A 21916-nucleotide genomic window follows, 5' to 3' on the forward strand; every position below is an offset into this window, starting at 1 on the left:
TCTGGGCAAAGCTGATGGAATTTGACTGATGAGCAATCCTGTTTCTGACATCTTTGGTGGTTCCAATGAGTGCTGTTAAGCCATGGCCGTGTTCCCCAACCTCAGAGGTGGCTGAATCTCCCCAGGGTTTGCTTTATCCATCTGTGCTCCTTGCAGCAGCTGAAATGGGGAGGATGGGGTGAATGCCCAGCTGAGGGGAGCCCCTGAGCTGCTGAAGGAAGGGGAGCCCTGGGCCCTGGCCCTGCTGAGCTGGGGGAGCTTTCCCAAAATTGCAGTGAGTGTTGACTCAGGGGCTGTGGTTTAGCTCAGCTTCAGCCCTGGCCTTTCTCTAGCACTTCATTCCCTCTTCTCTCCCACAAAAGCCAAGGATGGAGCGAGCTGCCCACCAGGCTGCTCCCCTGTGAGCTCCTGGGACTCTCAAGGATGCTGCTTTCCCAGGATTGCCATCCAACACCCACGTTACAAAGCAGGGAGAGCGAGGGAGGAGAAGGAGCTGGAGCCTGAGCAGGGCGGGCTGTGAGCGATGGTGGCTGCAGAATCCTTTCCCTGGAATGGTTCCTCACAGCTGCCAGAGCCCAGAGCCAAACCAGCCCTCCCTCACCTGCTGGCTGCTCTGTGCCCACTTTTCCTCATGGACACGTCTCTGCCAGGCCAGGCTGCCCATGGCACACGGGGCTGAACCCCAAAACCCGAGGCCGAGCAGAGCATCCCAAGCTGAACCTTCCCCTCTGGTTCTGCGAGTGCTGAGAGCCCAACCTGGGACAAAATGCTTTTATCTGCATTTAGGGAGGACACTGTTCAGGCCCCTTTTCTAGGGGAAGAGCTGGCCCCCATGGCACACCACATCTCCCTAAGAAAACTGCTGAGGGCCGGAAAAAAGCCGGCTTTGTTGGGCTTTCTGCAGTGCTAAGCACTGTGGGCTTTCGGTTTCCTCTCTTGTTTTTCTCTTGAAGCCCAGCTTTCATCTCACAGTATTTATTTTTCACTGCTTGAAGGAGGGAAAAAAGAGACTTATTTTTCTTCTCTCTTTTATTTTTTTGTTTAAGAAATGTATTTATTTTAAATTAAAATAGCAAATGTCTGCACCTTTTGTGCCATCCTTGCAGAGGGAAGCAGGGCCGGTCTCTGGCACGTTGCTGCAGGACAGAGACCCAAATCTCCCAAATCTCCCCCATCTGCTCCCATCCCATCCCATCCCCACAGCCCCAGTAAAGACCCCTTGCTGTGCTTATCCCTGCTCCCCATCCAGATTTCCTTCTGGTCCTTTTTTCCAGCTTTATGTCCCACTTTCCCTTTCCCCCCCTCGGATCTCGCTGCCCTTTGGGTCCGAGGAGCCCTAATTGGAACAGGCCGGCTCCTCTGCTGCTTCCTGCGTGGGAGTGAGAGGCAACGCTTGTGAAAACAGTTCAAAAGTGCACACAAATTTTTGCCTAATCCTGCCTAAATAACAGGGGGCTCAGCCAGGGTTGTTAGCCCGGGTGTCCCTGCTCCAGGGCGGGGGCACCTGGGAAAAGCAGAGCTGCCCGAGGGGCTGGAGGTGCCTGGGGGTGCTGGAAACCCGAGCTGGGGACATGGGGATGTGGTGGGGACGTGGTGGGGACGTTGTGGGGACACTGTGGGGACATGGTGGGGACGTTGTGGGGACGTGGTGGGGATGTGGTGGCCTCGCTGGGGAGCGTGGGAAGGGTCTCAGCTCCCGGCCCCCCTCTCCTCAGCCTCCTCTGATCCTGAGAAAGGTTCTGGGCTGCTGAACCCTCCCAGCTGGGGAACCTTGGGAAATCTGTGCTCCAGCTTGCCTCAGCTCCAGCTCTGCCCTGCTTTGGATCCCGGGGAAAGCTGGGACAGAGGGGCTCAGGGAGATGAGCCTGGGGTGGGCTGGGGGAGCTGTGGGCTTGGTGGCCACGGAGTCACCGGTGGGAGAGTGAACCCCGATCACCCCTCTGGGAAACTCCTGCTCCATCAGCACCCAGCAGTGGGGGGATGTCCTGGAGCACGGGCAGCTCCAAAAAGATGGGATGGAGGCTCCAGGGGGATCTCAGGTGCCTCAGGGCTCAAGGATTGAAGTTTCTGAGGGACACAGGCATGAATTCATGGAGCCCTTGGATGCATAGTCCCTGCAAATGATCTTGTTTAAAACCAATGTGCCTCTTCCCCCCTAATTTAACCATGGAATCCTGGAATGGTTTGGGTTGGAAGAGGCCTTAAAGCCCATCCAGTCCCACCCCACTGCCATGGCAGGGACACCTCCCACTGTCCCAGGCTGCTCCAAGCCCTGTCCAGCCTGGCCTTGGGCACTGCCAGGGATCCAGGGACAGCCACAGCTGCTCTGGGCACCCTGTGCCAGAGCCTGCCCACCCTCCCAGGGAGGAATTTCCTCCTAAAATGTAGCCTAAATCTAAATATAAATCTAAGCAAAATCTAATTTTAAATCTACCCTGTTTCATTTGAAGCCTTTCCCCCTTGTCCCTGTGCCTCTGCCAAGCCACACAAGGGCCTGGAATCTCCAGGCATCCATGTGCTCCAGGCCGGGGAAGGGGAGACTGAGGAGAGCTCGGGTTCCTGCCCTTGGTGTCCATCCATCCATCCATCCATCCATCCATCCATCCATCCATCATCCATCCATCCATCATCCATCCATCCATCCATCCATCATCCATCCATCCATCCATCCATCATCCATCCATCATCCATCATCCATCGATCCATCCATCCATCCATCCATCCATCCATCCATCATCCATCCATCCATCATCCATCCATCCCCATCCATCCATCCATCATCCATCATCCATCATCCATCATCCATCATCCATCCATCCATCCATCCATCCATCCATCCATCCATCCATCCATCATCCATCCATCATCCATCATCCATCCATCATCCATCATCCATCCATCCATCCATCCATCCATCATCCATCCATCCATCATCCATCCATCCATCCATCCATCCATCCATCCATCCATCATCCATCCATCCATCCATCCATCCATCCATCCATCCATCCATCCATCCATCCATCATCCATCATCCATCCATCCATCCATCCATCCATCCATCCATCCATCCATCCAGGCAGGAACAGGAGGTGCTGTGGGTTCGGGTGGCTCCACTCTGACCCTCCCCACATCCATTTCCAGCAGCTACTGGGTGAAACCCCACACAGGGGCACACCGGGGCTCTGCTGGAAAAAAGAGTGAGTGGCCGAGGGGAGCTTGGAGGAGTCACTGACCCGGAGTGGAAACTTGGCTGAAAAATGACTGTGCTCCCATCCTTCTGCTCAGGGCATCCTTTTTTCCCCTGCCTGCCATTTATTTTCCTTCTGCAATCAGCTGCAAATGGCTTTGGCGTGCAGAGGAGTTCTGTGCATTTGAAGGTCAAAATCCCTAAAGTTTGTAAATCCAAGTCCTTTAAAAAGATCAGATGTGTGGAAATAGTTTACACATGCAGGGCCTGGTGGGAGCAGAGTGGGAATTTGGCTGGTGTTGGTCTCTTTGCTCCTTGTTTTCTCTCAGGCTCCATGTGCCCCTGGCTGGGGGGTCTGGGCAGGTCCCCCTTAGCACAGAACCCATCCAGGGCAGTGTCAGGGTGTTTTATCCTCTTGTGTCTCTGAGCGCCATCCCCAGGGGTGTCAGGGAGCTGAAGGGGCCTGGTTTGGAGAAGCCACGGAGCCCCCAGATCCCTCTTTGCCTTGGAAAGCTGCAGCCAGATAAAAGCTGTCCCCACGCGAGGCAAATCCTGCATCTCTGCTCTACAGATGCTGCAAATGCTGCTGACATAACTCTGCAGGGCGACTGCATCTCCTGGCACTGTTTAAAAATCAAACCATACTCCCAGCCTGCTCTCCCAGGAGGGGAATCAAAGGCGGCTCTGTCGGCGCAGGATGAGGACACGGCATCCCCACAGCCGGGTGCACGTGGCAGCTGTGTCAGGGGGCTTTGATGGGCTCCTAAAAATCAGCCAGAAATCCCAGTCTGGCCCCTGCTGCTGAGCTTGCTTTTGGGATTAAAGCCCCAGCATTCCTAAACTGGGTTTAGGTGGAACAGCTGGGCCTGTGCTGGCTCCCACCCCAGCCCTGCACACAGCTCTGTGCTCTGTGGGCAGCACTAAAGGAGAGGTTTTATTGGTGCAAGGTTTGATTAAAATCTTTCAAACAGGTTTCAGATGGCACTGAAAGCTGATACCGGGGCAGCTAAGCCAGGCTTGTTGCTTTTGTTCCTGAAATTCTGCTCAACTCTGACCTTTAGGCATCCCAGACTGGAGGCAAAGGGCTGGAGGACATTGCCAGGGTTTGCCTCCATGGGAAGGAATTTCCCTGCACCAGCAAAGTTCATAGAGTTATAGGATATTCCAGGGTGCCAGGGGTTCACAGGGATCACCAAGTCTGAGTCCTGGCCCTGCACTGAGCTAGGTGAACTCCACCATGCTTCCTGCACATAAACCACCCTGTTTTAAAATAAATACTGAATTATTTAAATAAATTCAGTACCCCCAAATCACTAGAAACAGAATTTAGAGTAAAAACTGTCCATCCACCCCATCCTTCTCCAGCCACCCAGCCAAGCCTTGTCCCCAAACACGTCTGCAGAGCTTCACACACACGTTTGGTTTCCCTTGGGTGAATTTTCCCCAGCTCTGGGACACTGCTGACCCAACCAAGGCTTCTGCAGGCTCAGGGCTTTGGGGATGCTCTGTCCTCAGCAGAAATTCCAACAAGTAGCTGCGATTTCATAGGAAAAAAGCAGATGATGTTTTAGTCCTGAAACTGCCGAGCACAATATATTTTGCAGAAGCCTTGAAATGCACACTTGGGTTGATCTGGGTGTTTAAATAGACACTGTCCTCTGGCATGGTTTTTTTTATTTGGGAACAGATTGTTTGCTTCCCTGTGACCTCTCCCAGAGAATCACTTTTATGTCTCCCCTGTTTTGACAGGTTGTTTGTGCAGAGCTCAGCATTCACCTTCCTAAACCGAAATCTTATCCTCTCGCTACTGCAAAATTGATTTTCTGGGTTTGTGCAAAGCCAACCCCATGGATCCTGCACAAGCAAACAGCGGCATCAGGGATGGGCCCTTGCTATTGCAGAGATAAAAATACCATTTTTCACTTTTTCACCCTGCTCTTGGTGCCTGGCCTGAGGAGCTCACCTCCACACAGGTTCTCCTGGTGATTCAGTGTTAAAATTGGGGTTAGAACCGTTTTCTCAGCCTGGCTCTGAGTCATCTTCCCAGGGCAGGCAGGAGCTGCTGTTGAGCAGGCGGAGGCAGCAGATTCCTGGGTGGTCCCTGTGACCACAGAGCAGGGAGAGCTGAGCATTCAAATGTAACTTGAGGATGAAGGGAAAGGGGCACCGAGCCACTTTCTCCCAGTGTTATCTCAAGCAGCAGATGGGGAACAGAGATAGCGATGGTGGCTGCTCATTTTCCGTGCCCTCTCCAGCCAAATCCAGTAAATAATGAAGTGTAATTTGCCAAATAGCCTTTGGATGTGGGATTTGCTTTCAAAGGTCCTGATCCTGCCACTGTGGAGGCAATCCCGGATTTGTGTGGTGGGCTGAGGGCAGGAATTGTATCCTGTGTTCACCATGTCGGGAGTTTCACTGTTCCCACCTGAGCCAAGAGTCTGCAAATCATTTCTGGAGAGCCTTGGGGGCTTGGCTGGAGGATGTGAAAGGGAAAGGGGAATTTCTGAATTGGGGCTGAGAGGTGGGAGAGGCAGAAGTGGGGACAGAGAAGTTGCTCTGTTTGGCTTGGGAGTGGAATTGCGTCGGGAGCATCTCTCAGATGATCTGGGGATGCTTTGCAGCATTGTAACCCTCACCCTGTGCTACAGAGCTGCATGTGGAGGTTTATCCATGGAAAACCAGGATTGTTTAGGCTGGAAAAGCCTTGCAGGATCATGGAGACCAACCATTCACCAGCACTGCCAGGCGACCACCAACCCATGTTCCCAAGAGCCACATCCACAGGTTTTTTAAACATTTCCAGCGGTGATGACTCCACCACTGCCCTGGAATTCTGTTTACCCAACCCCCAGATTCCCACTTGGAAAAAAACCCCAGTGTTGGGTTATTTGGCCTTTAAATGATGCCCATGAGTTTGGCTGGGGAGCAGCTGAGTGGAGCAGGAATTCCAGACTGGGGCAGCTGGGCTGGCTCTTCCCGGTGGCTGCTGCCATCTGTGACTCCGTGTTTTATCAGGAATACACCAGCACTGCCTGGAACAGGCCCTCAGCAGCATTTTGCAGGTGTAAAGGTTTATTAAATCAGGAGTTTAACAAACTTGGAGCGATGGAAAACCGTGGTGGTTGGGTTTCCACAAGACAGAGAATTCTTTGATTTTCAATGTCTGCGTCCAGATATTGATGAGAACACCAAAGACTTTGCCCATGGTGTCATTTTTCCACTGAGTTTTCATGGAAAATTTCTACTAGGCTGCAGAACTAAACCAACCTCAGGTGGAAGATTTCCATCTCTGCTGACCAAGTGCAGTTTTTGGGGTGGTGGTTGTTCAAGACTTTCCTTCTCCATCAAAGATGTTTTTCAGGAATATTGAAAGTACGGGGAAAAGAGCCAAACCTCTATTCAGATATTTTGCCTCAAATGTTTGCTTTTATTTGTGAGACTCTTTGGCTACAAAGCTTCATCTCTTTCCAAATAAATTAGAAAAAGGGATTTAAAAAAGGAAAGGAAGAGGTTTGGTCCATGTCAGGACTGACTCCAGGCCTGGCTCTTGGCTTGGCCCTGCTGTCCCATGGGATGGCTGGCGTTGTCCGTGACTCACCCGTGGCTCCGTGCTATGGATGTGCATGACGTAACTCTGGGCTCATGTGGGATTTTCCAGCTCTTTGTTTCCCTTCCCCTCTCAGATGGGTATTCTGCCACTCCTCCATCCTGTCTCAGCCTGCTGTCAGCTCGCTTTTTCATGGAGTCTCAGAGTCATGGAATGGTTTGGGATGGACGGGACCTTGAAGCCCTTCCCATTCCACCTCCTGCCTTGGACCCTCCAGGGAGGGGCAGCCACAGCTTCTTTGAGTGACCTGTGCCAGGGCCTCCCCACCACCACAGGGAAGAATTTCCTAGGATAAAGAATTTTCTAGGATTCTTTAATTTTCTCCTTGCTTTTCTTTGCACTGGGATGACAGAGTGGTAATTCAGGGATGCTTTTCTCCCTCTTTCTTGCTCACCCTGGTGTGGGACTCTTTGCCTTCCTCATTGCCTGGAGCTGCTGAGCCACTTCCCAGGCTCCAGACACACCTGGAATGCTGAAGCCCAGCAGGCTGATGTCTGGAAAAGCCTTGATACCATCATCCAGTAGCACATTCCAGAAGCGTAGGGACACCATGTGCACCTGGCTAGCATTCCCTGACATCTTTCCCAGCCCCGTGTCCTCATGGCTGTGTTTCTCTCCTGCTTCTTTCAGACATGGAATGTGCAGATGTGCCTTTATTAACGCCCAGCAGCAAAGAAATGATGTCCCAGGCACTGAAAGCCACGTTCAGCGGCTTTGCCAAGGAGCAGCAGCGGCTGGGAATTCCCAAAGGTAAGACATGGCTTCCCATGAACGACCTCAGTACCCACAGGGGTTGTGTCCTCCTCCCAGGCTGCCCAGAATTCCCTGTCTGCCATCTCCCCTGCTGGTTCTTGGAAGCTTCAGCTGGAAAAACGTGGACAAGTCATTTCCACTAAACAAAGAGGCAGCTGTCCCCTTTACCAGAGGCTGGTGACAGGGAGAAACCAAGAAAATTGGAGAAATGGGTGGGAGAAGGGGGTCAGGGAAGTGATGGAATTTTTAGAATTCACAAACAAATCCAAAGCTTTTTCCTTGGTCAAAATGTTTCCACGTTAAGGCTGAGCCAGATCGGGTGTGGTGCTCACACTCTGCTGCCGGTGGGCTGCCAGGCTCCAGGGCTGAGGCTGTGCTGCTGCAGGCACTGCAGCACTGCCCTGTCCTGCTTTCCTGGGATCACTGCCCGTGGGTGTCACTGCTGGATCCAGGGCTGAGGCTGAGCTGGTGTAGACACTGCAGCACTGCCTGTGTCCTGCTTTCCTGGGAGAGCTGCTCATGGGTGTCACTGCTGGATCCAGGGCTGAGGCTGTGCTGCTGCAGGCACTGCAGCACTGCCCTGTCCTGCTTTCCTGGGATCACTGCCCGTGGGTGTCACTGCTGGATCCAGGGCTGAGGCTGTGCTGGCACAGGCACTGCAGCACTGCCTGTGTCCTGTTTTCCCGGGATCACTGCTCATGGGTGTCACTGCTGGATCCAGGGCTGAGGCTGTGCTGGCACAGGCACTGCAGCACTGCCCTGTCCTGCTTTCCTGGGATCACTGCCCGTGGGTGTCACTGCTGGATCCAGGGCTGAGGCTGTGCTGGTGTAAGCACTGCAGCACTGCCCTGTCCTGTTTTCCTGGGATCACTGCCCATGGGTGTCACTGCTGGATCCAGGGCTGAGGCTGAGCTGCTGCAGGCACTGCAGCACTGCCCTGTCCTGTTTTCCTGGGATCACTGCCCGTGGGTGCTCACTGCTGGATCCCTCTGCAGACCCCCAGCAGTGGACGGAGACGCACGTGCGGGACTGGGTGATGTGGGCAGTGAACGAGTTCAGCCTGAAGGAAGTGGATTTCCAGAAGTTCTGCATGAACGGAGCTGCCCTCTGTGCCCTGGGCAAGGAGTGCTTCCTGGAGCTGGCGCCTGACTTTGTGGGAGATATCCTTTGGGAACACCTGGAGATCCTGCAGAAAGGTCAGTCCCGGGGTGTCCCGGGTGAACAACTCATGGCAGCCTGGTTCTGGGGCTTTCCATAGACCAGGGGGTGTTCACCTTGAGCTTTAATCCCAGGAAAAACATCTTCCAGAGCCCAGCTTTTCAGCAGGATTCCAAATGGGCATCCCAACGGCAGCGGGCAGGGAGAATCCTGGCAGTGCCTCAGAGAGGCAGAGTGTTTGTGCTGGCTGCATGGCAGGGATCCCCAGTGGGCAGGGACACTCTGCCTGCCTGGAATCCACGGTGGGATTTTCCAAAGCATTTTTCCTCAGCCTGTTCAGCTCCTGTTGTGAATTTTACTATTTCCTCCACTGGAACTGGGTACAGGAATACAGCCAAAATCCTACCCAAATTTCCCAGCGGCGATTGGAAGCTGCTTTGCTTTGTTCCATGTCCCCAAAACCAGCATTTCTGGGAGGAGAAGCCATCTGTGCCATTCCCTGCATGACAGCATCCAAGAACATTAACTTCCAGTGACTGGGGACACACAGTTTGATTTAGGGTGTTGATTTTCCATGTCTGGATGCCCAGGAGCACTGGAATGGTTTCCAAGGGGCAGGGGAGGGACCGAGTACCTCTACCTGAGGCACAAGCAGGAGCTGCAGCACACCTGAGCTCTTTTTCCAGCTCCCTTCTCTGGAGAGCTGTTTGCTTTCCTGGAATGTCCCCTGTGCTGTCCTACTGACCCTGGTGGCAGGAAGGGGAGGGGGAGCACAGTTATTCCTTCCAGGAAACCATTGACAAATGGATGTTAATTGCCCATTACTAATTTTACTGCTACCTGTGGTTTGCAGAAGGTAAACATGGCCCTTCCCGGGCTCTGGGCAGGCCAGGCTGTTTTCCTGCTCTTGGGCTCTAAATCTGGTCTGTCCCTTTTGTTTTGCATATTTTTCATGGAGTGCTTGGATCAACACCGAGCAGTTTAACCAAACAAAGCCAAACCTTGTGCTCAGCCCAGTTTCTCCTTGCAATGAGCCATTGCTTGCACCTTCCCACAGCCCTTCCTCCCTGCTGTCCCTGCCCATGGTTGGGAGTAGCTGGTCTTCAAGGTCCTTTCCAACCCAACCCTCCTAGGATTCTGTAATTCTGTGATTTTTTTGGGCTGTGCCCACTGGAGAGGGTGGGATGTGCTGCAGGCACTGACTGAGGCACCAGGGCTGGGTTTGCACCTCCTTCCTGAAGATTCCCCACACATGGAGATGGACTTGATGCTGTAAATTTATGGCAGAGGGGAATCATAATTCCAGAGAGCACTGACACATGTGGGTATTCAGACACTGCAGTATTGATGGTACAAAGGCCTGGGACAGGGAGGAGTTTTTTCAAAGAGGCTGAAAATCTTTGTGCCTGCTGCAACTCTTCTTCTGAAAGGATGAAAATGAATAAAGCTGAATTTCTGTCTTCACACTGTTGGTGTTGCCCTGGGAGCCCAGAAATCTCTGTTGCCTGCTTGGTTTCACTGGTGACTTTGTCACTCTTGCACAAGCAGGGCCCTTGCTCCTCTGGTGGGCTCTGAACCCATTTCCAGTGAGGTATTTGGTGGGTGACGAAGCTCCCAAGAAATAACCAGCCTTCCCCCAGGAGTGGTTTCTGTTCCTGTGAGTGCTGGGGCTCATCTCCAGCCTGACCAGAGCTGTGCTGGTGCTGTACAGACAGAACTGAGCTGTCCTGCCACGTCTGCCCATGCAGGAGGAGCTGGGGCTCTCCCTCTGCGCCTGGATGTGACATGGGAAGAGATCAGCTATCTCCAGGGCTCCAGCTTGTCTCTCCATCTTCCCACCATCATCACTGGGGGTGTTGGTGCTGGGAGTGGTTCTTGACCCCGAATTTCCTGGCTTTACCTGTGCTGCTGGCCCGGGGTTGTGCTGGGACGGGCTGTGACCCCGCTGTCCCCTGGGAGCAGTGCGTGACTCACGTACCACAGGCTGCTCAGGGCTGAAAAACAGCACATGGGTGCCTTTTCCCTGCATGGATTTGGGTATTTTCAGGCTCACTTTTCCATAATTCTTCCTAAAATAACCGCCTCAGTTACCAGCAGTCAGCAGTGCCCTGCACTTGACTCAAAGCGCAGCCGAAGGTTCTCCCCTGCTCTGTGGTCACCCCCTGCCCCTTGGCAGACACTGTGGAGAGAGGAACAGAGCATTTCTCATTAGTCCTCTGTGTTTGCACAAGCCCTCCTTTTTGTTAGGGAATATTTTCCAGCCTGCAGTCCCCAGGGGAGAGGGCCAAATTTAGGCTCCTCACAGGCGAACGTGCGTTATCCGTGCTCGGCTCCTCCAGAGCCGGGGCAGAACCAAACCCAGCCCAGAGCTGCCTGGAGGCCTTGCTTTGGGTAAAGGAAAAAATCTCCCATCCCAGTACCCCTGCTCAGCATGCCACGCTGGAATGAGTCAGGTGTTCATGGAAAAAAATTTTGGGGTAGGGGCAGGGTGGATTTTACATGGGAAAGCAAATTCAGCAGAGCCCAGGAGGAGCAAAGTGCCACAGGAAGCAGGGAGTCCATGCTTTGACGTGCTCCATGCTCTCTCCCAGTGAGTTATGCCTATGGAAAGCTGAAATTTGGCATTTTGACCATATATACATGGAGGAGTCTGTGTCAGGAGTGGGGTCAGGGACAGTGAGACAAAGCAGTTTTGAACATGGGTGTCAGGCGCTGCACAGGCTGGGAAATCACACAGATTTGGGGTTAGAGGAGCTGGGTTTGGGATGGGTCACCCACTCCCTCGTACACACCTACTGCTGGTCTAAAAATAGGGCTTTTCCAGGAAAACAGCTGTCCTTGTGTGGGGAGTTTTTCCAGGAGCTCACACATGGAAGTGTGCTCAGCAACCCTCAGGAGAAGGAGAGGTGACAAAGCCTGAGGCAAGCAAGGAAATGATGCAGCTGGGAGCTCAGAGCCTCCTGGAGCCCTGGCTGAGAAAGCTGTTGCTGTTTGGGTTGGGCTGGTTTTGTTCAAGTTCGGCCACACCTGCAGCAGGAATTCCCAAAGGACCCCACAGGCCCCAGGTTTCTGTGGGATTTCGGCTCTGAATTCAATTCTGTTGCTCAGGACGCCCCAGTTTAACCTGGGGAGGAGATTTTGGGAAGTTCGGGGCTCTCTGTGTCACAGCAAGTCTTGCACAGCTCTGGGTGCCTTCGACTGGTGACATTTCCTTCCTTTCCTCTTTGCAGAAGAGGTGAAACCGTACCCAGCAAACGGAGTGAACACCACATACCCCGAGTCCCGCTACACCTCAGACTACTTCATTAGTAAGTCTCAATTAGCAGTGTCAATTATCACCATTATCATGTCTGGAAGCACCTTTGAGCTGAGGTTTGTCTGCACCGCAATAGGACTGCATCATGCAAGGGGGGATGTTGTTTTTCCAAGGGTTTAGGGTTGATTTTGGAAGCCTTCTGTACTTTTTGGTGGCTGCCTTGTGTGCCAACATCTGATATTTTTCAAGCACTGTTTGTCTGAAGCTGTAACTCAGCCGACTTTGAAAGCAGCCTCAGCACACTTGAGTTTGGGAATTGCAAAAAACCTGGTAAAAAAGGGAGGGAATGGGAGGAGAAGGCTTAATTCTGGATTGCCAGGGAGGAGCCTAGCAAGGAAAGGGATGAGGAATGCACTCCTGCACTTCCCATTGCCATTGCTCTGGGGATGTTCTTTAAGGGCATTGGAAATATGGGAGATATTTCATGAACAACTAAAAAGCCTAACTGACCTGAAGAGGGGAGATTTGGATGAGGTGTGAGGGAGAAATCCTTGGCTGTGAGGGTGGGGAGGCCCTGGCACAGGGTGCCCAGAGAGGCTGTGGACTCTCCATCCCTGGAATTGTCCCAGGCCAGGTTGGTTGCTCCAGGCTTGGAGCAGCCTGGGATAGTGGAAGGTGTCCCTGCCCCTGGCAGGTGTGGGATTGGATGAACTTTAAGTTTTCTTCCAATCCAAAACCTGAGATTCTGGGTTTCCATGACTCTGAGGATTGGGATTCCAGGCTCTGGCACTGGGGAGAGGTGGCTGTGCAAGGGACCCCCCTTTCCCAATCAGCAATGATGCATTTTTATCCTGAGACTCCACTCCCCAGGATTTTCCAGCTTTTTCCTTCTGGCAGCTCCCCTGGGAGGAGTTGGGTGCAAAGCACATTGAGGATGGTCGGGGGTGTCTTATTTTGCTAAATTGCTGCATTTTTAGACCCCAGCTCTGTAGCTTCTGACCCAAAGCAGTGCCCAGGGCTGGGGCGGGCGATGCTGTGGGTCCTTGGGGCTGGTTCTGGGGGGGCTCTGACTCTGCTGTGCCCCCAGGTTATGGCATCGAGCACGCCCAGTGCGTACCCCCCTCCGAGTTCTCCGAGCCCAGCTTCATCACCGAGTCCTACCAGACCCTGCACCCCATCAGCTCGGAGGAGCTGCTGTCCCTCAAGTACGAGAGCGACTACCCCGCCGTGCTGCTGCGCGAGCCGCCCCAGGACGCGCTGCAGAGCGACTTCTTCTCCATCAAGCAGGAGGTGGTGACTCCAGACAACATGTGCATGGGCCGTGCCAGCCGAGGTAAGGCTGGGCTGACCAGGGCCTGGGTCTGGAGAGAGGTCTGGGGGTTTAAGGCTTCCACGGTGTGTGTTTGTAGGTAAACTTGGAGATAAGAAAGGCTGACTTAGAAATGCCGTGGAATGGGACAGATGTTGTTGAGAGGGAAATGGAGTTAGGAAAACAGTTTGAAAGATAGCTTTTGTAAATAAGACTAGATACTTGGGAGAAATAGAACTATGAAAGTTCTAGAAAAGGTATTGTACAACAGGGGCTGGCTTGGATGCCTGCTGTTCTCCCCTCTTCCCTCCCGAGGGAATGGCTCTGGGAGCACTGAGGGAGCTGTGCAGTGCTGACACAGCCCTCTCCCAACACATCCCTGGTGCCTTTGAGCCCTCCTTGCCCTTCTCTCCAGGGAAAACACAAGGAAGGCCTCTCCTCTCCTCTCCTCTCCTCTCCTCTCCTCTCCTCTCCTCTCCTCTCCTCTCCTCTCCTCTCCTCTCCTCTCCTCTCCTCTCCTCTCCTCTCCTCTCCTCTCCTCTCCTCTCCTCTCCTCTCCTCTCCTCTCCTCTCCTCTCCTCTCCTCTCCTCTCCTCTCCTCTCCTCTCCTCTCCTCTCCTCTCCTCTCCTCTCCTCTCCTCTCCTCTCCTCTCCTCTCCTCTCCTCTCCTCTCCTCTCCTCTCCTCTCCTCTCCTCTCCTCTCCTCTCCTCTCCTCTCCTCTCCTCTCCTCTCCTCTCCTCTCCTCTCCTCTCCTCTCCTCTCCTCTCCTCTCCTCTCCTCTCCTCTCCTCTCCTCTCCTCTCCTCTCCTCTCCTCTCCTCTCCTCTTTTACATCCTCTGCAGAAATTCAATATTTCTGGTGCTGTGAATTTGAATTGAGTTTTTATCTTATCAGGGAGGACAAACTGCTGGGTGCTTGTAGAAATCCCATTTTTAGGAGCCCAGGCAAATCCCCCCAGATTCTTTCTCATCAGGAATTGCTGTTGCAGGCTCTGAAGAGTTTTGCACTCTGTGACCTGAAGTCTTTGTCCATTTTGTTCAGGGATTTGATGGCTGCTTGTTTGAAATATTCTGCTGTAGCCAATATTCCTGAGCTTGGATACGAGGTGCAGATGTCAGGGCAGCAGCAGAGCTAAGGACCCCCCAAATGCTCCTCTCCAAAAGTGATAGGTACACGATTCATCTTTGAGATGGTGGGATTCAAACACCTGAACACTTGGGAGGATCTGAGCCCAAATACCTTCCCAATTAATGCTGTGAGGCTGGGAACACGCGGGCCCACGTGTCTGATTGCTTTGTGATCACATCAGTGATGCCAGGCTGGCATGAGGCTGTCTCCTTTCAAAGCAAAGAGCTGAATCCGTGGAGCTGAAAGTCCCTCACAAGTGGGATCATTATCTGCAGATTCCATGTAGGGAACCTGAGGCACAGGGAAGAGATGTGACCCTGCCATCCCCTAAAATGGAATCCGGGTGTCCTCAGCCCCAGAATTCGTTACAGTGACGTGGTGCTGTGACCAGGTTTGGTGTTAAACCCATTTATCCAGAGAGCTGAGGATGAGCTGCCTTCCCAGGGAAGCCAGAGCTGCTTGCTGGGGCTGGGGGGCACGTGCAGCTCATTTGAACTTTCTCACTCTTTTTCCAAGCTGGGAGAGCCAATTTGAGGGAAGTTATTTTTTGTGCTGTTGCCTCTCCCTCTGAGAGAGGTGACCTGAGCCAGAAGGGCAGCAGGGTTTTAATTTAGGGTAAACTTCTCTTTTTTTGGGTTGTTTTTCTGCTGAAATTTCAGTAATGTCTTTCCCTTTTCTTGACCTTTACTTTAACACAGGTGATTTCATCATTCTCACAGTGCAATGGTTCAGGAAGGCTTTTGCAACTGTACCTTGAGCCTGTTCTCAGGGGCAAACCTAAAAAGGGTTTCAGGGGAACAGAGAGCCCTGGCTGCTGCTGTTAGCAAAGACTTGAATGCTGATTGCAAGATCAGCTCACACCAGTGCTGTATTTCAGCCATGGAAGGGCCTTTGGGGGACACAAATCCTCCCAGGGCCAGGGGAAAGCCTTAATACAAAGCAGAGCCCAGTTAATTGATATTTATGTCCCTCTTTACCTTGCACTGTCTTACAAGGTTAGTCTGACACCAAGTCAAGGCCTTCAGCATCACCTCAGGGTGAAGGTTCTGCAGACACTCTCCTTCTGTGGGGCCTTTCGGAGGAAATTTTGGGGTCCCACAGGAGTTGTTTCTCTCTGCCCTGTCAGCCAGGGCGGCTGGTTCAGGAGTGGAGCTGCCAAACTCACTTGAGCTTCTCCTGAGTAAGTGCAGGGCGTGATTGTTCCAGCTAGGTGGAATTTAGGTGAATTTCCAGTGGATTGACACAAATCACATCTCTGTCAGATTTTAATTCCTTTTCTAAACAAGCCTGTGCTGCAGGACTGCTCAGGGAATTGGTTATGGCAATTAATGTACACACACACAGCAGTACTGTGTTCTCCTTAGCAGGATTCAGGGAAGGACTGGAGTGTGAAAATCCTCAAAAACAACAACAACAACAACAACAAAATAAAATAGAAAAGAGTTTGGACCAGGGCTGTCCCATCAGAACAAAGCCAATGGATCCCAGCTCCCAGTGATTCCAGGCCAGCAATCAGGGCAGGCCCTGCAGGAGTTGAAGCTTTTCATAGCAAGTGCTCTTCAAACTACAACACAACAAATATTTGGGGGCGTGTGCCAGCGCCCTTCCATGTTCCCTGTCCCCCGGGATTTGCTCTCTGGGCCCAAGCTCTGGGTAGCTCTGCCAATGGAAATTTCTCCAGGAGCTCTTGCACAATCCCAGCAGCTGTTTTTAGCTGGGTTTGGGAAATTAGTGAACTTGAATGATCCTGTTACGCTTGTAGCTTGTCAGGAAAGATGTTGAGCAATCAGTAGAGTAGGGAGATCAGAGGCTGCATTTTCAGTTTGTTCTTTGGGGCCTTTTTTAGCTCTGTTTCAGCACAGGGCTGGCTCTGGGGATGTAAATCAGCACTGCTGAGGATCTGGCCTCTCATGTTCTGCCTTTGACTAAAAATACCCCAGAGAGTGACTTTGACACAAACCAGCTGTGCTCACCTTACCAGAGCTGGGAAAAGCTGTTGGAGCTCTCAGCCATTGGCTCTCTTCCTCCATCAAACCTGCTGCTGGCTGGGGATTTGGGGCTGGCTGGAACAGATGGCAGCAGAAGGCTGCTGTGTAATTTGGGAAGAAACATCCAGATTCAAGGAGCTGGGTGTGCCTGAGCAGTGTTTGAATAGGGCTGGCAGATGTAGTGGGGGATTTATTGGAGACGTCCAATATCCTTGAGCAGCAAGAGAATCACAGAAATCAAAGAATCAGAGAAAGGTTTCACTTGGGAGAGACCTTAAAGTTGGTTCCACCCTTGCCACGGGCAGGGAGACCTCCCACTGTCCCAGGCTGCTCCCAGCCCTGTCCAGCCTGGCCTTGGGCACTCCCAGGGATCCAGGGGCAGCCCCAGCTGCTCTGGGCACCCTGTGCCAGGGCCTGCCCAGCCTCATAAAGAGGTCCTGGAGTGCCCATGTTGAGGCTCCTGAGCTCAGCCTTGAGTATCTAAAGCGAATTATGTCTCTGAAATTGGAATTGAGGGACCATTTTCAGTCAGCCCCAGGCACCAGTCTTGGGTAGAGAGGCCAGATTTGGGATTTTCCCATCTCTCTCTGCCTTGCTCTTCTGCCTGAAGTTTTCCAGGGCTCAGCCCTGCTCTGAATAGCAAAGGTAAAAATATTGCAGCTCTGGGCTGTGCTTACTTTGGAGATGGGATGTAAAGGAACAGCATCAGTTGCCTTCTGCCTGCACAGTGCCGAGGTGAGGCACACTGTGCTGGCCAGGTGGGGCTGCCTGTGCTGGCCAGGTGAGGCACACTGTGCTGGCCAGGTGAGGCACACTGTGCTGGCCAGGTGGGGCTGCCTGTGCTGGCCAGGTGAAGCAGCCTGTGCTGGCCAGGTGAGGCTGTCTGTGCTGGCTAGGTGAAGCACACTGTGCTGGCCAGGTGGGGCTGCCTGTGCTGGCTAGGTGAAGCACACTGTGCTGGCCAGGTGAAGCAGCCTGTGCTGGCCAGTTGAGGCTGTCTGTGCTGGCCAGGTGAGGCACACTGTGCTGGCCAGGTGAAGCACACTGTGCTGGCCAGGTGAGGCTGTCTGTGCTGGCCAGGTGAGGCACACTGTGCTGGCCAGGTGAAGCACACTGTGCTGGCCAGGTGAGGCTGTCTGTGCTGGCCAGGTGAGGCAGCCTGACCTGGCCAGGTGAGGCACACTGTGCTGGCCAGGTGAGGCTGTCTGTGCTGGCCAGGTGAGGCACACTGTGCTGGCCAGGTGAGGCTGTCTGTGCTGGCCAGGTGAGGCACACTGTGCTGGCCAGGTGAAGCACACTGTGCTGGCCAGGTGACCACGCTGTCTGGCCAGGTGAGGCTGCCTGTGCTGCCAGGCCCATCTCACCTGCTGTGCCTCCCCCAGGTAAGCTGGGAGGCCAGGACTCCTTCGAGAGCATCGAGAGCTACGACAGCTGTGACCGCCTGACGCAGTCCTGGAGCAGCCAGTCCTCCTTCCAGAGCCTGCAGCGCGTCCCCTCCTACGACAGCTTCGACTCCGAGGACTACCCTGCCACCCTGCCCAGCCACAAGCCCAAGGGCACCTTCAAGGACTATGTGCGGGACCGGGCCGACATGAACAAGGACAAGCCTGTCATCCCTGCTGCTGCCCTGGCTGGCTACACAGGTAGGGCCCCATCCTGGGAACGCCTCGGTGCCCCCCGCGCCTCGGGGAGCACCTTCCCGACCTCAGGGCCAGACTCTGGGGCACTCTGGGCTGCCCAGCTCGCTGTGGTGTGAGGGAGGGTTTTGGGGTGTGGGGGGTCAGCCCAGGGCTGTGGCAAGTGTGGGCATCCCAAGCTCATGGGGGATGTGGCACCTGGCTGGGCGCGGGGCACTCAGTGCCTTGTTCTCCATTTGCCCCTGGCTGGCTGTGGAGGAGCTGGGGCTGGTTTGGTTCCTGAGCAGGAGGTGCTGCTCAGCCTCCAGCCCCTGTGCTGGTCCCTGGGGGCTCTTGGTTGTGCCCCCCTGGGGCAGGAGCAGCCTCATCTCCAGCACTGCTCCTCTCCCTCTGGCACAGAGGAGGCCCCGCTGTACCTTGGTGTGAGGCAGGGATGGGGCGCTGCCAGAGCCATCCCAAACATTTTCCATTCCCTGGGCTGGGAGAGATGAGAAGGTGATAGGCCACAGAAACTCTGGCTCTTTATGACAGCCCTTCAGCAATCTGGCATCTCCAAGGAGAGAAACTTGGTGGGATGGGAGTTCCAGCTAAAGCTGAGCTAATCCTTTCCAGCCCTTCTGTGCCATGGCTTTTCCCTGTGCTCTCAGCAAAACTCTGGGGCTGCCTCCTGCCAGTTCCCCCGGCTCTGCACCTTCAGATGTGTCTGGCCCAGCTGGGAGCAGCTGGTGGGAAGAGTTTGTGCCGATAAAGATCATCACCAGGTTGAGAGCAGAGCCTGAGGTGCGGCTGTCCCCGAGCGTCCTCCCACGCGCGGCTCATCTGGGGCTGACACCGAGCCCTTGTGAGGGTGGGGAGAGCTGCAGGAGGGAGGAAAGGTGGGCAGATAATTTTAGGAGAGTAAAAAAGGAAGTGGTTTGTTGCTATAGCTTTAGTTAGAAAGAGAACTCAGCCCTGCCTGCTGAATGAGACTCTACCAAGTCCATGCAAAATATGAGAGTGCTCTGCATTCCTGAGTGGACTGGGGCTTGGGCATGTGCTGGGGAGGGAGAGGAGGGACTGTGACCTGGGGCTCATTCTCTGCTGTGCCCTGGAAATTGATGTTCCTGACAAAAGAGACCTCTGAGCACAAGTTGCTCTTTTTGTTCCTATTTTTATTCCTATTTTCTCCTGATGTTGCCTTTCCCTGTGGCACCTGGAAATGCTTTGGGAGCCTAGCATTTGAACAGCTGGGGAAACTGAGGCACTGCGGTGCTGGCAAAACCAGGAGCATTCTTTTCCAATTGGATATTGGAAAATAATGGATATTTCCAGTCTTTTCCAAGCTGGATATTTCCCTCCACGTTTGCTGTTGCTCATGGAAAAGAGTGCAGAAGGAACTACCCCTGGAGAGAGGAGAGGAGCTGAAGTCAGTGGCTGGGCCCTGTGTTTCTTCCAAGGAATATCAGCACCCCAAAGGCTGTCCTTGGAGCAGTGCCTTTGGGAAGGGGAGACTCGGGTTCATGCCATGCCAGAGCACAGTTCCAAATGCTTTGCTCTGTGTAACATTTTCCCTCCTCTCATTTCCAACCCCTTGAAGCTGGGAAGAGAATCCCTCGGCCCAGGCATTTTGGTGGGATGATAAGTGGGAATGCCTGAATTTTTCTTTTACTTTTGCATTGCCTCACTTGATAGGATTTAACTGTGGAGAGGAGAATCTGGAATCACTGGGAATTCTCGAGCAGGAGCTCTGTTTGCCTGCTCTGAAGGCTGCTGAGCAATTTTCAGTGCTCAAGCCAGCTTTTGCCATTGGGAAAGATCCCTGGACAGGTGATCCTGGCAGGCAGTGACTCCAGAGATGTCCTCTGAGCCATTTTATAGCCCCAGACTTTTGGCTGTGGGCTTGCCAAGCAAAGGGAGCCAGAGTTGGGTTGCTGTTAGATCAGGACCTGGGGAGAGTGAGTAGAACATATGGGGTTTCAAAGTGGAGGAGAACTGGGCACTCCCCACTGTGTGTCTGTGTCAGTGAGGAAAACCCAGCTCAGGCTGCCCACTGAGAATGCTGGAGGTCTGGCCTGGGCCAGATGAGCTCAGAGTGGGGAAGGGCTGAGCTCAGAGTGGGGAAGGGCTCTGAGCTCAGAGTGGGGAAGGGCAGAGCTCAGAGTGGGGAAGGGCAGAGCTCAGAGTGGGGAAGGGCAGCTCAGAGTGGGGAAGGGCAGAGCTCAGGCCTCCCTGTGCATTGCTATGCTTTACTCCTGCTTTACTCGGGGGAGGAAGTGCTTCTGGCAGCCCGAGCAGAGGAACTGAGTCTGGGCTCTGCCTGTGGCTCTGATGAGGTGGAGGAGCCTCCCAAGGAGCAGAGCAGGACTCTGCCAGCCCAGGAGCCCAAAACACTGAGACCTTGGCTTTCCATTTCCCACTTGAGGACTCAGCCAGCAGCCAGGTCCCTCCTCGTGGTGGCCCTGCTGGAGCTGGCAGGGTGAAGAGGACATCGCATCCCTCATCCCCAGAGCTCTGTCCTGGCTTTAAGGCCCCGACAATCCTGTTCAGGTTCTGCTAGCAGCCCTGGTTCTGAGGTGCCCAGGGAGGTGGCCCCAGCACATCTCTGATGGTATCTGCCCCAGAGGCGCGTTTTGGGGTGAGAAGGTGCATTTTGGCGGAAGCTCTCTTCGCGTTTGATGTGTTCTTCACCCAGCTCTGAGCAGCCTTTCAGAGCTGCCTTATCTGCCCCCACATCTTGACCTATTTTAACAAGTTGCCATGGTTGCTCACAGAGAGGTTGATGCAATTTTCTTATCTTTTTTTTTGAAGAAGAAATGTAATTGCTCAGGAGTTGGTGAACTTCAGTTTCCATCTCTGCAGGGAGGGCCAGCCCTGGACACCTGGGTTTGGAGCTGGCTCAGAGCTTGGGCAGCTTGAATTTTACCTGAGGGAATGGCTGGAGCTGGGCCAGGGGAGGTCAGGCTGGAGAGCAGGGAAAGGTTCTTCCCCCAGAGGTGCTGGCACTGCCCAGGGTCCCCAGGGAATGGGCACGGCCCCGAGGCTGCCAGAGCTGCAGGAATGTTTGGACAGCGCTGCCAGGGATGTTGGGTGTCTGGGCAGGGCCAGGGGTTGCCCTGGATGATCCTGTGGGTCCCTCCAGCTCAGGAGATTCTCTGATTCTGAGAGTCTACATTACTCCAGATTTTATTGTCTTTGCCGTGACACAGAATGCATCCATGAAATCCAGGCAAGGGATGGCTCAGGATGTGTGTTCACTGCTGAACCTCACGCTGGCTCAGCTGAGCTCAGTCTGAGCTCTGTGGTTCAGCAGCAGAGCCGTGTTTGGTGTGAGTGGGCAGAGATCCCTCCAGTGCCCGAGCCCAGCTGGGCCAAAGCCAGCTCAGCTCTGCCTCCACATCCCCTGGGGCTGTGCCCTAGCTGGATCCTGCAGCCTCTGGTGATTCCCATGGCCACCAGCATCCTGCAGGAGCCTGGCACCAACTGGGCAAACTCAGCTGGATCCTTGTGTCCTGTGTTTGCAGCCCGTGCTGCCGCTCCCCTGGTGCTGCAGGGCCACAGGAGGCTCAGACCTTGCTGGGTCGCTGTGGCCATTCAGCACTGAGCTGGTTTTGGGCTCCCTGGAGCAGCTGTGTGGTTTGGCAGCCAAGTGACGGGGTTTGTTTGCTCTGTGGTGGGCAGGACTGACACCCCGGGGCTTTCCATCCACGGTGGTGGTGCTGCCATGGCTCAGAGGGGCTGCTCCACATCACTGAGCACACAGCAGGGCCATCCCTCGTGTTCCAGAGGGGAGGGGAGAGGGATGGCAGAGCTGGGGTGGTCACAGCAAGCCCTGATCCCACAGATGCAGGGCTGGGTTGTATGGCTGCTGCTGCCTGTGCTCTGCTCCGGGCCTGGTTAGGGAGGTGCTGAT

The 21916-nt window shown here is 54.0% G+C and overlaps 1 protein-coding gene across 2 annotated transcripts in view; it reads left to right on the top strand.

The window, feature by feature from the left end:
• The window catches only part of ETS1 (ETS proto-oncogene 1, transcription factor), a 79969-nt gene that overhangs the window by 47259 nt on the left and 10794 nt on the right, over positions 1–21916 (top strand). For both annotated transcript variants that reach the window (XM_077787971.2, XM_021531107.3), the window contains 5 exons: positions 7428–7547; positions 8546–8746; positions 11939–12016; positions 13052–13297; positions 17773–18033. In XM_077787971.2, coding sequence (XP_077644097.2) covers positions 7428–7547; positions 8546–8746; positions 11939–12016; positions 13052–13297; positions 17773–18033 — 906 coding nt within the window. The remainder of the gene's footprint in view (positions 1–7427; positions 7548–8545; positions 8747–11938; positions 12017–13051; positions 13298–17772; positions 18034–21916) is intronic.

This window comes from Lonchura striata, chromosome 24, assembly GCF_050655825.1.
Source record: "Lonchura striata isolate lonStrDom1 chromosome 24, ASM5065582v1, whole genome shotgun sequence".
NCBI classification, from domain to species: Eukaryota; Metazoa; Chordata; class Aves; order Passeriformes; family Estrildidae; genus Lonchura; species Lonchura striata.